The sequence below is a fragment of the Misgurnus anguillicaudatus genome, chromosome 13 (genome assembly GCF_027580225.2).
Source record: "Misgurnus anguillicaudatus chromosome 13, ASM2758022v2, whole genome shotgun sequence".
In the NCBI taxonomy this organism is placed as follows: domain Eukaryota; kingdom Metazoa; phylum Chordata; class Actinopteri; order Cypriniformes; family Cobitidae; genus Misgurnus; species Misgurnus anguillicaudatus.
In genome coordinates this window covers 29,851,877-29,868,100 of record NC_073349.2, presented here as the reverse complement: position 1 = coordinate 29,868,100, position 16,224 = coordinate 29,851,877, and the positions used below count along the sequence as shown (strand labels likewise).

Sequence of the window (16,224 nt, the reverse complement as noted above, 5' to 3'; positions counted from 1 at the left end):
TTGGTGGTCAAACGTGTTCGAGCGTGGTTTGGTTGGGTTAATGTGAGGGAGCCCTAAGACAGTTTGAGTGTAAAACGGAGACAACGTCTTACTGAAAGCTGCTGCAGTAGAACGTCAATACCGTCCATTTCTCCCAACAGCTCCCTGGTTTCTGTGAGAGAGACAGAGAGAGAGAAAAATGATAAATGTGTGAGCTTGGTGCACTAATAATGGGGGAAGAGCACGAGAGAGAGAGAGAGAGAGAGAGAGAGAGAGAGAGAGAGAGAGAGAGAGACAGACAGAAGAGAGAGAAAACAAATGTTAGAGCTCAGTGTGCTAATAATGGGAGAAAGAGAGACAGAGAGAGAAAAAGGAAAAAAATCTACTTTTGAGACCAGAGCACCAAAACCCAGTGAAGACTTTTTCCATAGATAAAAAAAATGTCTGTCATTGGACAAATGTCACACTACACACAGGTATATTTGAAGAATTTGGTTCCAAATCCGATATCCGCCATATTATTTTTTCTTAAAACGCGACGCCAGTCCTCCTTCTCTGCAGAATGCAATAAATCCGCTAAACAAATCACAGCACACAATTCCATGCAACAATGGCGGCGCGGAATACACACAGAATCCTAGTTTTCCTCATCTACTTTGTACTTTAGTAATTTTGATTAGGGGTGCACCGAAATTTCAACCGCGCCCCTCCCATCTGTGCGCTAGCGCTTGGGTTTCACTCATGGTGATCAGTCGTCTCCCACCCCTCCCCTCCGTGCTCAAGCAGGTTTCACTCACGGTCGAGCTGTTTGCACGCGTCTGCAAAGATTAAGCATGTCTTGATGTGTAAACTTTAGAGAGAGTCGTGCTAATGTGTCTCATACTGTAATCCATTGACATACATTTGGTGTATAAAGCAATGAAAAACATCGTTACGTTTTTATGTGGAGCGACTGTTGCGCTGTTTGGAATTCACCCTCGGTCTCTGTATGTGCACGCGTTTAAGTGCCCTCGGTAGTGCACATACGAGAGAAACGCGTTTAAAAAAACAAGCAAACATAAAAACTCTTTGTTATTGACAGGGCACATATAAACAAAATTCTCTCCACAGTATTATTTTTCTAATAAAAACATTTGTTTATGTCTTAAGTCTATGTATAGATTACAGTCAGATTAACCTACTTAAGTCTGTGTCATTAATGTTGATAAAACAACCCATGACAAAGAGACAAATAGCTCTAAAAAATAATAATATATTTAATTTATTGTGTTATGATTCATTACATTTGATTTCTGTACCTAATGCTAATTTCAGACCTTATTAATGTACAACTTTGTTCTCTTTTATAAATGTTTGCAATTTCTTTATTGTTTATTAGATTTTTCCCACCTGCTTTTTGCTGATCCGAAAAATAATCTGATCTGTGCCTCAAAAACTGTAATGTGATCCGAACTGTGAGTTTTTTATCCGTCACACACCCCTAGCAAAGTCAGTACACAGTGATAGCCATAAATGCAATTGTACTAATAATTTCATTTCGGTGCATCCCTAATTTTGATGGCATTGATAAACCTGTGGTGGTTTTCTGTGACGGGGAAAAACGTAAGCCATCAAAATCAAATAATTTACGTGAGAGGCACTCGGGGGAAGGAAAAATGCTGGCTGTTGGTTATTTTCACACGACAGCATCAAGCTTCTGTCATGCTAACACATTGACCCCAGAGGATCTTATGAAAAACTTTACTTTTTTTATGCAAAGTCAACTAAAATTGAGCAGGACCAAAACATTTTGCAGCTGATCGCTGTCAAAAAAGTTCAGCAACAATACAAGGATGACAGCCGCAATGACAGTATTCTTAATATGAAAAAGTGTTTTGATTAAAGCCACGAATGTTTATTGTTTTAATCAGTGTATACCACTAGTCAATAGGTATGCACCGATACGGAAATTTTGGCCGATACCGATAACTCTTTATATTTGGGGGCCGATAACCAATATCTATAGGCCGATAAATATTCATATTATTTTCACAATGAAAAACTCGCAGACCGCGGACATCTTGTCTTTGCGCTAGACTAGCATACTCTTCTTAAGCCCACAACACGTGTCATCTTCGTGCTATGTCATAGAAAGCACCAATCAAAACTCCACATGGCCAGCAATGAGCAAGTGAAGTGGTTCAACAAACCAAAATAATCCATCATTTATCGGCTTTCATTTATCGGCCTAATTTTGCTATCAGACCGATAACTGATAATATTAGAAATAAGCAGTTATCGGCCGATAACGATATGTCAGCCGATATATCGTGCATCCCTACTAGTCAACTAAATGAATATAACATGGCAAAGATGAATGCGTATTTATATTGATTCAAAAGATTTATAGAACTTTTTTGTTCCCGCAAAAAAATAATCAGTTTTTATAATACATCTTTGAAAATCAAATGATGGATTTGAATTTTTAATGTTATTATAACCTAAAGATGCTATGTGAACGTTTGTTACAGAAAATATTGGTTTTCATCTCGTCACGTTCATGGTATTAAAAACACATTTTTACCGAAATTAGTCTAAATGGATTTATGCGTTTTGGAACCAAACTCTTCATTTGTAGCAATAGCCAACAATATATTGCATGGGTCAAAATTAGCCATTTTTCAAAAATCATTAGGATATTAAGTAAAGATCATGTTCCATGAAAATATTTGGTAAAATTCCTACGGTAAATATATCAAAAATGTATTATCATTAGTAATACTGTATGTGTTGCTGGAAACATCTTTGTGTATAAATCTTAATTTCAAAAAAATAGTCCCTTATGACTGGTTCTGTGGTCCAGGGTCACAAATAACTTCATACAGACCCATAAAGATGTTAACTGCAGTGTGCGAGTCTTGTTAATGCTAAAAAGATTCACAGTTGGTGTAAAAAGCTTGTAACTCAACATGTAATTTGTAATATTTTAAAGAAATTAATGCAGTTTTTAATAAATACGCACAAAAAACATCAGCTGGGTTTCCATCACACTGATTTTATGTGCATTTTGATGTATCGCATAAGAAACAAGTGATGGAAATGCCAAATTTCGAATAAAAAAAGGTTTTTTGCCATTTTTTTAGTAAATGTGAATAATGGTGTTGAAAATGCATTTGGTGAATAAATTCTGACGTAGCGAACATTAAACCCACGTGACTGATTGTCAAGCTGTATCATCCGACTTTATCTTTACCATATATGGGGCTAAACGTCATTGTAATGCCCTTGCTGCTAGTGCCTGCATCAATAATGCTGCATTCCTTCTTCTGTACACAGCATTCAGTTTGGCAATTACAAGCTGCACTGCTAGTAAATTTATAACTTGCCTAATTGTAACTAAAAGCAGTCCTGTCTCCATTTTCCAAGCATGCCTTGTTTTATTTACTACTGGTTAATAGGTTACCAATACCACCATTATTCACTCAAACAACTTGGAGACGCACCTAATTAGCATTTGATTGTTTTTCTTGTTTTTGCGAATTTCGAAAAGATTTACTTCACGTTTCGAAGGAAACCCAGTTAATGAAGCCTGTATTTATTAAAAGAGAAGCTCAGATGCAAAAGCCGCTAAATGCCACCTCCGTCAAAAATGAGATGGTGATATTAACCAAATGCTCGTATTACACGTTAATTTTTTCATTTCAAATCTGCTTAATCCCGGCCTCGGGTCATTCAGAAATACCGGTTTGTTGGCAAAATCCATTAAAATTTCAATCTAAAAGATGTCAGACACACTTAAGACGGTTTTGCATCAGAGCTCTTCAAATGTTTTACACTTACTTTCATTGTTTTGCAGCAGGATGGCCAGTATTTCACTGCAGTAAAGCTTATTGGCATCAAAAGGCATCTTTGCCTGTTTGGAAAAACAATAAGATGATTTCAATTGGTTTGGCAGCAGTGTCCCATTCAATCTGTGTGCTGTGTTTCTATTGTTGGGGCGCTGGATTCATAAGGTCTTCAGGGAACATTAAGACTCAAAGCACAACAGCGTGAAGCTCTTAATCCAGCAGCTAAAGTTTAAATCCGAGGAGAATTTCACCTCACGTAGAGCAAAACTGAGAATTATGGCAGCATGCCTACAGCTCTTATAAAATCTCATATTCAACTGATCGAATTAAACCCGTCATAACGTACACCCAACCTCACACAAGCCGACGTTAATGTCTGTACACTGCAAGCTAAAACTCTACTTCACTGAATTTAAAGCACCTACATACGTTAGACACTGAAAAGATGACCCTTGTAAGGAATAAGGTACGAGGGCTACGCTGTATCATGAATAAGTCACGGCTGAAAGGTGTTGTTAGGCACAACGTGAAGAGGAATCAATGCAACCCCTTCAGCCATGACTTATTCACGATACAGCACAAGACTTGAGCACAATATTGATTTTATAAAATGGTTACCACACAATAGGGCTGCACGATTAATCATAAAAAGATCACGATCACGAATCAAGCACACGCACAATCTCATTCCTAACTTATACGACTCTTCTGTCTATTAAACCTTTGACAGAAATCTTACCGGAACATTAAAATATGCCAGGGTTCCCACTCAAATTGTTTGACTTTCATTGACAAAGACTCATTGGGTGCAGCCGTCATAGCCGTGTTTTATTCAGGGTTCCTGAATAGTTAAATTCAAATTCAAGGACCTTTCAAGGACTTTCCAGGTCCAATACCCTCAAATTCAAGGACTAAATCTGGGCACACATTTTAAGTTACATCGTGTTACATTTTAAGATACATTGTTAAAGTTCTCTTTTGAGAGAACTTGCGCTGCGTCACTGCGGTGACACTTTGGGGACGCCCTCCAGGGGTAAGTGCGTCTGAATGTGTATATCAAATTCAACCAATGGTGAGGCTTCACGACAAAGACAGGGTGACACAGGAGCCAGGAAATATATCGCTATCTGAAAACGGCGTTACAGGGACGCAGGAAGTATGGCAAGGCAGACGCAGCGTCTCGTTCCCTTCTCAGAGAACAACAATTACATACATAACCCTAGACGTTTGCATGTGTCAAACACAACTATGCAAAAAAGCATTTTGGTATGAATCAACATTTGCATACAGAAGATATAAGCATTTAAAGTTTAGCACATGTGCTTAAAATGTCTAGAAGTTTTATGATATTATCCTACACTACACAGGGAATAATATGGATTTTTTTTTTAGCAAACTTATTGCATAAAATAGATTCAAGCACTTTCAATGCCCTGTATCTATGTATATTATCAAAAACTTCCAAGGGCCTTGCAATTTTTCCCCTGATTTACAAACTTTCAAGGACCCGTGGGAAGACTGTTTAGTGTAAATCAAGCTTCTTCGGAGTGCTTCAAAAGTGCTTCTTTGGTTTAAAACAATGTTGAAAACATCTGAGATGATCCAAGTAAAAATATTTGTGTGTGCTTGTAGTTTTTGGATATTTTAAAGCGTGTGTGTGTGCCTTTAACATATTTGACCTGAGCAGGTGTGATGGACGTCTTACCTTGATTCTCTTTAACAGCCACTGCATTAAACCCTGCTGGGCCGCTTCTGTGCATAGACCGGGGCGAAACTCGGCCATGTTCTCGATCATCGCTGGCAGGGAGGGAGAGAGAGCGAGAGTTTACACCATGCTTGTCATATGAATTGTGCTGCACTGTGACCCAGTTTTTGAAATGTCTGCTTCACCTAGTTGCCATGATAACTGATGCAGACAAACTGCAGTGAGATCAGACCTCAGAAAACATCCACATCATGTCTAACTCAACACATTAATGTGTGAAGACAGAAAGCACAGATCTGCGTGCAATTCGGTCTTGTGAGAGGTTTGATGTTGCCGTCACAATAACAAAGGTCATCTGATGGTCTAACGGTTCGTGCCAGCGTTGCATTTATGCCATTAGTTCAGTGAGCGGATGTGTACATGCAAGCAAACAGGAAAAAACGGAGGACATGAACACAGGGTGCATACTGGAGTTTTTACCAGCACAGTACTACAGTTATACATATTAGCATAGAAATGCCACCGTTTTAGTATCTGACAATCAAACAGAAAAAGATATAACTTATATTATACTTAAATACTTACAGAAGTGCATTTATCCAACCACGTGATTTAAAGAACACATATGAAGAGTTTTGTTGCAAAACGAGATAACCACAGTTTTGTTAATTGTTCAGAAATCGCGTTTTTTGGTTCTGCATTCAAATTCATTTCAATGCAACTGCAGTTGGTTTGTTTTGATTTAAACCTTCATAACTTAAAAAATACAGATAAGTAGCACCATAAAACAAAATAATAAAATTATAAAATAATAATAAACATTTTTTGACAAAAATGTAAAAAAATGGATTTATCTCGTTTTGCAACGAAACTCTTCATATCATGAAAATATGACTTTTTCCATGTTTAAATGGTATAATTGGGTCCAGAAAATGAGAAAAAGATCAACAAAGTAACTTAGTTTTGGTGAACCATTCTCTGCAAGCATGTAAAAAAAAATAGGTAATTGAAATTTGGCTCCCTTTGTGATGTCATAAGAGGATAATACCACCCCTTAATCTGCATTATCCAACCACAGCACTGCCGTTTAGTGCCGAGATCAACTCATTTGCATTTAAAGGGACAAACCCAAAAACAGCACATTTTTGCTAACACATACAATGTGGCAATTTTAACATGCTATCATAAATTATCTGTGGGGTATTTTGAGATAGATCTTCACATACATACTCTGGGGACACAACGATTTATTTGACATCTTTAAAAAAGTCTTGTGAAATGTCCCCGTCAAATAAATACCTAGTTTGTTTATAATAATTATTATTAACAAATCATGATTATGATTTTTATCATAAAGATAAATGTAAAAAATAATAATTTCTAAGTCATTTAAAAAAAAATTATGCTCTTTTATTTTTTTATGCCCATTCATTGTCAATTTTAAAGACTGCAGTTTGCGATAAATATTTGTGTATTGTGTAGTTCACAAACTTCCAAATACTTTTCTTGAAACATTCTTCATTAAAAATTATTTTCAGTTATTTATAGGGGTGTAACAATACATTGACATGGATTTTATTTCTAACGATCCGATGCATCGATGCATAGCGTCCATCTAAGCATTTCCGCCAAAGCGAGCATTTTTTTTTCATCTGCTATTTATCTTGTGTGACAAATCAAATCCATACGTTTAAAGGAACAGTATGTAGGATTGTGGCCAAAACTGGTACTGCAATCACAAAACTGGTGGCCAATACAAAATGACAACATAAACATCAGTTGAGGGCTGCAACTCCACTTTTTAAATGACAATATTCTGGCCAGACCACTGTTGTCAGTGATATAAGTATTTGAAATGAAAATGATTTCTTAATGTCTAGGGACATATCAGGGCCATTTTATGATTAATTGATATAAATTCTTACATACTGTTCCTTTAACAGCTTTATTTTTTATATTAATTAATTTTTTATTTAAATATTTTTTTCTAAAACTACCTCAGTGATTGTCACTATTGCACATTTTGGTATAAAATACTGAAAGTCTTTAACTGTTGCCATCATAAGCTTGATTTTATGTGACATTTTGCCCCTCATAATACATTTTTCTTTATTTTAAAAAGTGTACTTTTGGTCGTTTGTTTTTGTAAATGTTCTAATTAGGACAAAGATTGCACATAATATAAAAATATTGATAAAGTAATCAGATTGAATTGCAATCGCATCTAAGAAGCGTTTAACGTATCTGCAAAAATCGCATCGCTGGCAGAGGAAAAATCGACATTGTATCGCATCGTAATGAAGTATCCGATTTCCACTTATTTTTAATATAATGTCATTGTAAAAAAAATCTAAGTAGTTTTAACGTAGATAGCTACTTTTTAATAGGTACTTGTAGTGTAGCTAACTACTTTTTCAGATGGTTAGCTTGACTGTAGTTGAACTACTTTTACTGATAAGTAGCTTGTGGCTTATCTAAGTACAGTTTCAAAGTAGCTTCCCAACTCTGGGTGTTGGATTAACGGGATTGATACAAATAGCTTTATGTGAAGAACAAACGCATACGTAAAGATATTGAAGTTCACGAAAACTCTGAATAATGTGGGACTCACACACTGGAGAAGCAAACTAAATTTTAAGCATCTGATAAAAAAAACGACCATTGGAAGGATGCAATACATATAAAATATTTATTCTCTTTATGCTTTACTTTCCATTGCAGAGCAAAAATATTCAAGAATCAAAATCAGATCTGTAATGGAAAATTTGGTATCTGTGTACCCCTTTTAAGAATTGCTTCCTAATGTTATGCACAGTCTTCAAACAGCACTGCACTGCAATGTGATGTTTAAGTGTTTATAGATGAATCAGAGAATGAGACACACAGAAGACGACTTTGACTGAACGGATTTAAGTGACACTTTTCCTCAGAGAGGAGCGTTTATCTCTCACTGCAGCAGAGCCGAATCTCTCCAGAACAAAAACAACAGCAAACTCAGTTCAACCAGTGCACAAAATGTGCACGGCAACAGTCCATTAGAAATAAGTTTGACATTTAATGACATGATTCTGTAAAGACACAAGCCTGTGATATGTGTGTATTACCTAAAGTGTTGTAAACTCCATCAGCCTCCTCCTTTACCGTCTCATCCAGACGCTCCATGTTCTGTACCATGAGAGCTACGACCTGACCCTCCAACTATAACACACAAACAAACACATAAAAAACACGTTCACTTCTTACATTTCAATGTATTGTTCTTTGAAAATTGTTTTTTGTATCTCTGTAATGATTCTGTCCACTAGGGCTGCACCAATGATCGTTCTCGTGATAACAGTATACAGGGTTTAACACCTTAGTTAACTTTAAATTCAAGGACCTTTCAAGGACTTTCCAGGTCCAATACCCTCAAATTCAAGGACTAAATGTGGGGACACATTTCAACACAGCGTCTGGTTCCCTTCTCAGGGAACATTTGTTACATACGTAACCCGAGACATTTTTATTTGTCAAACACAACTATGCAAAAAAGCATTTTGGTATGAATCAACATTCACATACAGAAGATATAAGCATTTAAAGCAAACAGTTTAGCACGTGTGCATAAAAAGTCTCGAATTTTATGATATTATCCTACACTACACAGCAAATAATATTAATTTTTCCCAGAAAACTTGCATAAAATAGATTCAAGCACTTTCAATGATCTGTATCTATGTATGTATATTTTCAAACACTTCCCAGGGCCTTGAATCCCCCCTCCAGATTCACAAACTTCAAGGACCCGTGGGAACCCTGGGTTATCCTTATCGAGTTGGGATAACTTAAATACATTTTTCATGTCTATCATTTGTGTGTTGCATGCATAGATTGTCCAAATTAGACCAATCAGAAGAGGCCTTACTAAATTCCCACCAAGCAGTCTTATACTGTTATACTATTGGCTAGACCACAGGCGCAAAGCAGAGCGCGGAAAAAAAATACGGCATAAGAAGAGACAAGCGAGGAAAACTACAGCTACGAACTTGTGCCTAACAAGAACTTTACGTCTGAAAGTATTTTTTAAGCCAGAATTATATTTAAATAAATCAAAAGAATATGTATTACCTGTTTATTTCAGTTTAATAATTACATATCTAAATTTCAGTATGATAATTACAAATCTAAATGATAAAAGCTAATAAAAATAGCATTTCTTAAGAAATACAGAATAGAATTGCATATCGCACATTTTTTCAACATCATGCAGCCCTACAGCCCACATTGCTGATCTTTTGACTGTCAAAACATTTTGATATAAAAAAACATTGATAAACAGCAAACACAAAAAACAGTTATATAAACAAAATAAAAAAACTCTCAAATGCCACAAAGGAGCATTTGGGAAAACTTTGGAGCGCAGACATAAATCGATGAATGTTTGCCACAATGAAGCAGACTTGTTCAGCATTCATTTGTATTGCAATATGTCTCTCGGTTACCCATAATTCTGCATTTGAGAAGTGAATGCACAGGAAGTGAAGCCGGCAGCAATCAGACGCACAATTCTCAATCAACCTCTTTCTCTTTCCGTCTGACACAAACCGTCTGAATCCATAAGCAGTCTAATAAGAGTCTGATGTTACATCGTTTCTCTCTCTCCAATCTGAAAATGTCAAACTAATAAACCGCTGAATCTCACACACTGTGAATCATATCATTTACTCATAATGCTGCTGCTGATGTGTGACCCGCTAACACTTGTGAATCAGCCTGTAGCTTCTCCAACATCACAGATTATGATGTTTATTCTCCAATTATGAAAAATATCTTCCATATAAATACGCACCAGAGCATCGATGAGGGTCTCTGCGCTTTCCTCGCTCTCATGAAGTGTGTCGATGTCGGTCAGTTCTTGCAGAAGATCCACTACGGCAATACTGATATGTGACTTATGTTAAGGTCTTACTGACCGAATGGAAGAGAGTTAAATATATAATAATAAACATAAATCCAGATAGTAAAAAACAACAAGACTACTAATAGCTGAAGAAACTATTAGTGTCCTTTATAAAAAAAAAATCTGACTTATCTTCAAATAAATTTATAAGCCACAAAAAGCATGCATTACAGTGATTTTACCATAGTAAATGTCATGCTCTTATCCACGGTAAAATCACTGAAATTATTTCTTTAATCTGCCGCTTAGGATATCAGTGTTGTCGTGACTGAGGAGACCCAGCAGTGAATTCACCGCATTCAGCTCCACCAGCAGATGATACAGCTCTGGTATTGTGGCGATGACGTGCATCTCTTGGATGATGTCATTCAGATCAAGCTCCGCCTCCATGAACCTGCCAATGACAGGAAGTGAGTGACATATATGGACTCAGTACGAGGGCACATTGATTGTTAAATTGTTAAGGTGATATTACTTACTTCTCTGGGTTGTCTGGAAACTTGATCCTCAGCTCTTGGTTTTTGTATGATCTTTTCTCAAAAGTCAAGATCATTTTCTTCACTGTGCTCTCATCCACTGGCTCTCCCTGTCAACACATGGCAGGACATAAGGGTCAAAGTTGAGTTTTATCAGAGTGATATCAACCACATTTATGTTGACTATCTTTGGGCTATGTTTCTCCCTAAACGCATAGGGCTTTAAACACCTCACCACATGTGAGTGAATTAAGCCAGCGTCCGTATGATCTCACCTCAGGATCTTCGCCATCCTGATCCATCAGGTTCTCCAGAATCTTCTCCCGGTCTCCTCCTCCCTGCTCTTCACTGTCAAATTCTCCCTTGACTGAAAATCGTCCAGCGTCTCGTGCCATCTTCTGTTTGGCTCTGGACTCATCTTTGCTGTCTTCATCTCTGGCTCTCTTTGCACCCTTATCGGGCTAAAAGGGAAGAGACCACATGTGAGACAAATCTGCATGTCATCTGGTCAGCTGTGAGTTAGACAGTACCAGACTCGATTTTGTAAGTTTTCGTTAGGGTAATGGTTTGAAGTTTGTGTGTTTGTTAGGGCTGTGCAAAAATCACCTGTGATTCTTTGCACAGCCCTAGTGTTTGTACACTACATGACATAAAGTTAGCCGTTCTGATCTAGACTACTCTTAATCTCAACCTCATTTGTGGCTAAATTATAGCCAGAAGACATATGGACATTGAATTTACATTTTCATGACCCTAAACATCACGCTGAACAAATGAACATGAGCTGTAATCGGTTGATTCACATATCAGTCAGATGGTCTCTTGGCCGATCAATGGCCAATGAAATCAAGATCTTCTGCCGTCAGTTTAAAGGCTTAGCTATGTAAGACTAGATTCCTCTAGATATTCTCACATGCAGTGTTTCCCTAAATTTTTAGCTTGCATGTGTATATAGTCATAGATATTTAAAAAGGCTAAATGTCTCGCAAGCGCTGCTGGCCAATTGAGTGGAACGTCTGCATTTGGCGGCCATCTTACCACAGGGCGCTCGCTCACTCGTAGCATTGAGTTTTAATGGTGCAGGTACTTTTAAATGACCATAAATTGCTTAATTTTCTACCGATTTTCCAACGGTTTGGTTTGTTATAAACGTCAGAGATGTGCCAATGACACTGCATACTTATACAAAAAAATTTTTCATGAAACATGTTAAAGCATCCAGAATTATAGCCGCGTTAATAACGTTTGTAAGAAACCAAACTGTTTGAAAATTGAGCAAGTTATGGTCATTTAAAAGTACCTGCACCATTAAAACTCAATGCTACGAGTGAGCGAGCTGCCTGTGGTAAGATGGCCGCCAGGTGATGACGTTAGAGACTCCACCGTAAGACATCTAGCATTTACATATCTATGTATATAGAGTATCATTTTTAAATACAATTTAATTTGATATACATTTTATGTTGACTGTATTGTTCACATCAGAAAAAAGTGAATCAAACTGGACTAATATGCAATACAATGATGCTATAAAATAAAAATATATTTAACGTAAAACTGTTTCCCCAGTCTCTCTACTATCTGCATTGACCTAAGTGTGACATCAAGTTACCGTAAACTATCGTGGTAAGCTTATGTGTATCGCGATGCACGCGTCGGTTTCCTCGGTATCCCTGTATATCTCGCGGCCCTATTAGTCATATATTTATAGTGCGATTTTGTCTTCTACAATACAATATTTGCCAATATGCTTTTATAAGCAAAGCTTTCGCCAATTCAAAAGTCAATGGTAAACTAACAGCACCGTGGTATTTGGACATGGTACTATATACAATGACTTTTTAGGCATCCACCACTTCTATTATGCTATGTAAATACCATGCTATGTATGAAAGTATCACAGTGTTACCATCAAATGTCATCACTGTACTCTTTCGTAAAATACGCACGAGAATTTAAGCATTTACATTGAGATACATAAACTTTGCATATTTCAAAATAAAGCATACTTACCTTTATACAAAACAAAAAAAGACTTAGCAATCATTCATTTCAGTAAAACATGCATTAAACACGCTACTCTCTTAAAAATAAAGCTAAGTTAATGGCAAGTAAATGATCTGAATAAGTTAGTTAAAAACAAATGCATTATTGAATCATTTATAACACTGAAATAAAGCGGCAGTAGCACACAGACACATTAACATCCAGCAGTACCTGATAACTCAGCAGCTCTCCCACGTCCATTATGATTCGTGTGTGTGTTTAATCCTTAAAAACTAAATTATTCTAATAAAGCGTGTAAACAAAAAACACGCTTGCGAGGACTTCCGCTCTGTTCTTCACGCGCTCGTCTCGCGCGCATCACGCTGCTCACAGAGACACGACAGCGACACCTGCAGCTGCGGAGGACGTGATAATGGGTTTCTCTTCTCGGTTTATTCACTGCTAAAAACTACAGTTAAGGATCCACATCGGAAGGAAACGGTAATTTGTTTTTTTTATCTGTAAAGCTCTTGAGAACACGTATAGATCCCATTGTCATGGTATCTTACATTGTTATTGTCAAGACCTCTTTGCATTTCGGAGTGATTGCAGACTGTAAACCCATTTAAACCAAGTTTTCCCAAACCTCTCAATGTCTGCCATTGGTCAGATAAACAAAAGACAATAAAACCACAGTATTTGAGCTTTTTTTCATTTACTTAACACTTGTTTCCAAAGAGACTTGGAGAATAGAGAGAGCTTTAAAGAAAGATATACCTGCCTCTGAGCATAAAATAAGGAGAGAAAGATTGAATAAGTAATAGCTAAAATGCCTTCTGGGATTTAAAAATGTAAAGCAATGTTGCATTTATTGGAAGCAGACTTTTCTCATATTTTTTTAAATCTGCTACCTTGAGTCCACTATCACCCGTACTCTTAATCTACAGCTGTATCAGTTGTCTGTTCTGTCATTCTGTCCTGACCTGTTTGCCTTATGCAGAACTCACTGCAGGTTTTTTATCTGTTACTCTACAAGATAAGAAAAAGAAGACAGCTTTAATTATTCAGACAGCTAGAGATTAAAGCACCAGCACCATTTCTTTCCATTTCTCTTTATATGCATACTATTTTTCCCATTCTGTATTAGAATATAAAACTAGTGTTTAAAATGGAATACATGCACTACACAAAATATAAATATATATATATATATATTTTTTTTTAAATACGTGTAGTATTTATATATAATATAAATGCAAAATAAATATGAGAATATAAAAAAAGTATGCAATATGCTATGATCTTACTATGTTCATGTTTAGTGACTGGAATTCAGCTTCCATATCAGATATAAATGTTTCTCTTTTAATAAAATAAATTACATTTTTAAGGCAAATGATCTACACCTTTGACATCCTCTCTCTCTCTCTCTCTCTCTCTCTCTGTCTCTCTTTCTCTCGCTCTCTCTCTTTCTGTCACTCAGCGTTGGCCTCCTCTGTCCTGTCGTCTGTTTTGCGAGTCACACTTGACTGGGTCTGTTGAGACTTGACAAGACAAGTTGAATGGGGACAGCACTCATAAATCCAGAATGTTGCTGTGTGAACAGGTGATTTTCCGCCTGCCTCGCCAGCTGACCTGTATGGAATATTCATTGTGTTATGAATGTATGCTGAAGGGCAGATCAGTGATGTGTTTGAGTACATCACCTCGATCTACTCATATTTCAATCTGCTAAAGCCCTCTCAAACCAGCTCAGTTATCAATTATTGATTAGTCTGCTGTTATAATGCATAATATTTGTACATTATGATATATAAATTTAAGTGAATCTCACGCAAGCACGTCTAGATCATCTTACAGAAGTATCTAACTAGTACAAATAATCATACATTGAAGACAATACAATATTTTGGGCACCATGCACTGCGGTTATATCCGTACAGAATTGCAAAAGATTTTAAATGTGCCACATAAATATGTATGTGTGCATATAAATATGTAAATTCTCATTAAATATGTTAATTAGGGTTTCGAGCACGAAGTGCTGAAAACCTATTGTATTTGTCTGTTTTATTAGGGGTTCAAGCCCGAAGGGCTGAAACCCTATTGTATTTGTATGGATTTTTATTCTTTTTATTATTTTTCTTCTGCCGTAAAACGGATCGTGCAGACCAAACCGTAAGGCCTAGAGACTTGAGACTTGGCCAAATGATAGGTCTCACTCGTGCGCGAACTTGACAGAGTATGAACCCAATCGGCCTATGGGGGGCGCTACAGCGATGGCAAACACGTTTATGCTCATAACTCCCACAATTCTTGTCCAAATGTCAAGTGTCCTATATCCCTGGATTCCTTGCATCAAGACGAACAAAATGTATATCTCCGATTTCATTTCCGTCATGAAAAATTTTCCGCTATTTTCGATTTTGTCTAAAAAAATAAAAACGAACTAGTCCTAGGTTTTTCGCCCGATCGGAATCATTCCAGTGCTAAAATGTTCCTTGGAGTTTGAATATCAATAATTATTAAAAAAAAGTTGAACTTTCGACTCACGGTCAACATGCCACGCCCAAACGTCTGTAGTGTGCGCAGCCATTTGGACTTTATTGGCTATAACTGGGAACAGGAATGAAGTATCAACACGACACTTGGTACTCGTGATGAGAGTCACAGCCTGAGGTTTCATGCATCGTTTCGTCACAGCGCCACCTAGTGGTCAGACGAATCTAATAATGCTTATAACTAAGGCTGAGTTTAACGTATTTTCATGGGACTTTTTTCCTTAGAGTTTTGAATTGTTGCCGAGTCCAACGATACCAAACATGTCAGTTTTTGCCAAACGGTTAGCCCTGCACAGCAAAATAGCGCTTAAAAAACATGCGCGAATAACTCTGCGAGGGTTATTCCGATCGACTCGAAACAACCATAGGAAGAAATTAACTTTACCTTCTGAACAAAAAACTCTATTGGCGTTATGTTAAAATTTTCATCAGAAATGGCCGAAAATTGCAAAAAACGAAAAATTACCTCCAAATTTGGTGTTTTTTACACATAAATGGTTATAAGTCTGCAACGAAATAACATTTTTTCACCAAATTTGATACGGTGATGTCTGAGCAGAGTCTGAGGCAATACAAAAAAAATTGTATGCCTGCACCACTAGTTGGCGTCATAATTGAACAAAATCTTTGACATTGAGTGAGCCCAATGGTCATACAACTGTTTCTTCACTATACTAAACTGAATAGCCGTGATACTAGCTACAAGTAACACAGTCATGACCTGAGGTTGCATGCACGAGTTTGTCATAGC

At 36.9% G+C, this 16,224-nt stretch overlaps 1 protein-coding gene across 1 annotated transcript in view; it reads right to left on the bottom strand.

Annotated features, from left to right (window-relative positions):
- The window catches only part of ctnnbl1 (catenin, beta like 1), a 49,635-nt gene extending 36,328 nt beyond the window's left edge, over nt 1-13,307 (bottom strand). Inside the window, exons 1-9 of the mRNA XM_055188531.2 lie at nt 13,144-13,307; nt 11,202-11,387; nt 10,930-11,036; nt 10,705-10,844; nt 10,340-10,437; nt 8,616-8,709; nt 5,512-5,603; nt 3,799-3,871; nt 93-151 (exon numbers count right to left, since the gene is read on the bottom strand). Of these exons, the coding sequence (XP_055044506.1) occupies nt 93-151; nt 3,799-3,871; nt 5,512-5,603; nt 8,616-8,709; nt 10,340-10,437; nt 10,705-10,844; nt 10,930-11,036; nt 11,202-11,387; nt 13,144-13,173 (879 nt within the window). The 5' untranslated portion in view covers nt 13,174-13,307. The remainder of the gene's footprint in view (nt 1-92; nt 152-3,798; nt 3,872-5,511; nt 5,604-8,615; nt 8,710-10,339; nt 10,438-10,704; nt 10,845-10,929; nt 11,037-11,201; nt 11,388-13,143) is intronic.
- Nucleotides 13,308-16,224: the final 2,917 nt, after the last annotated feature.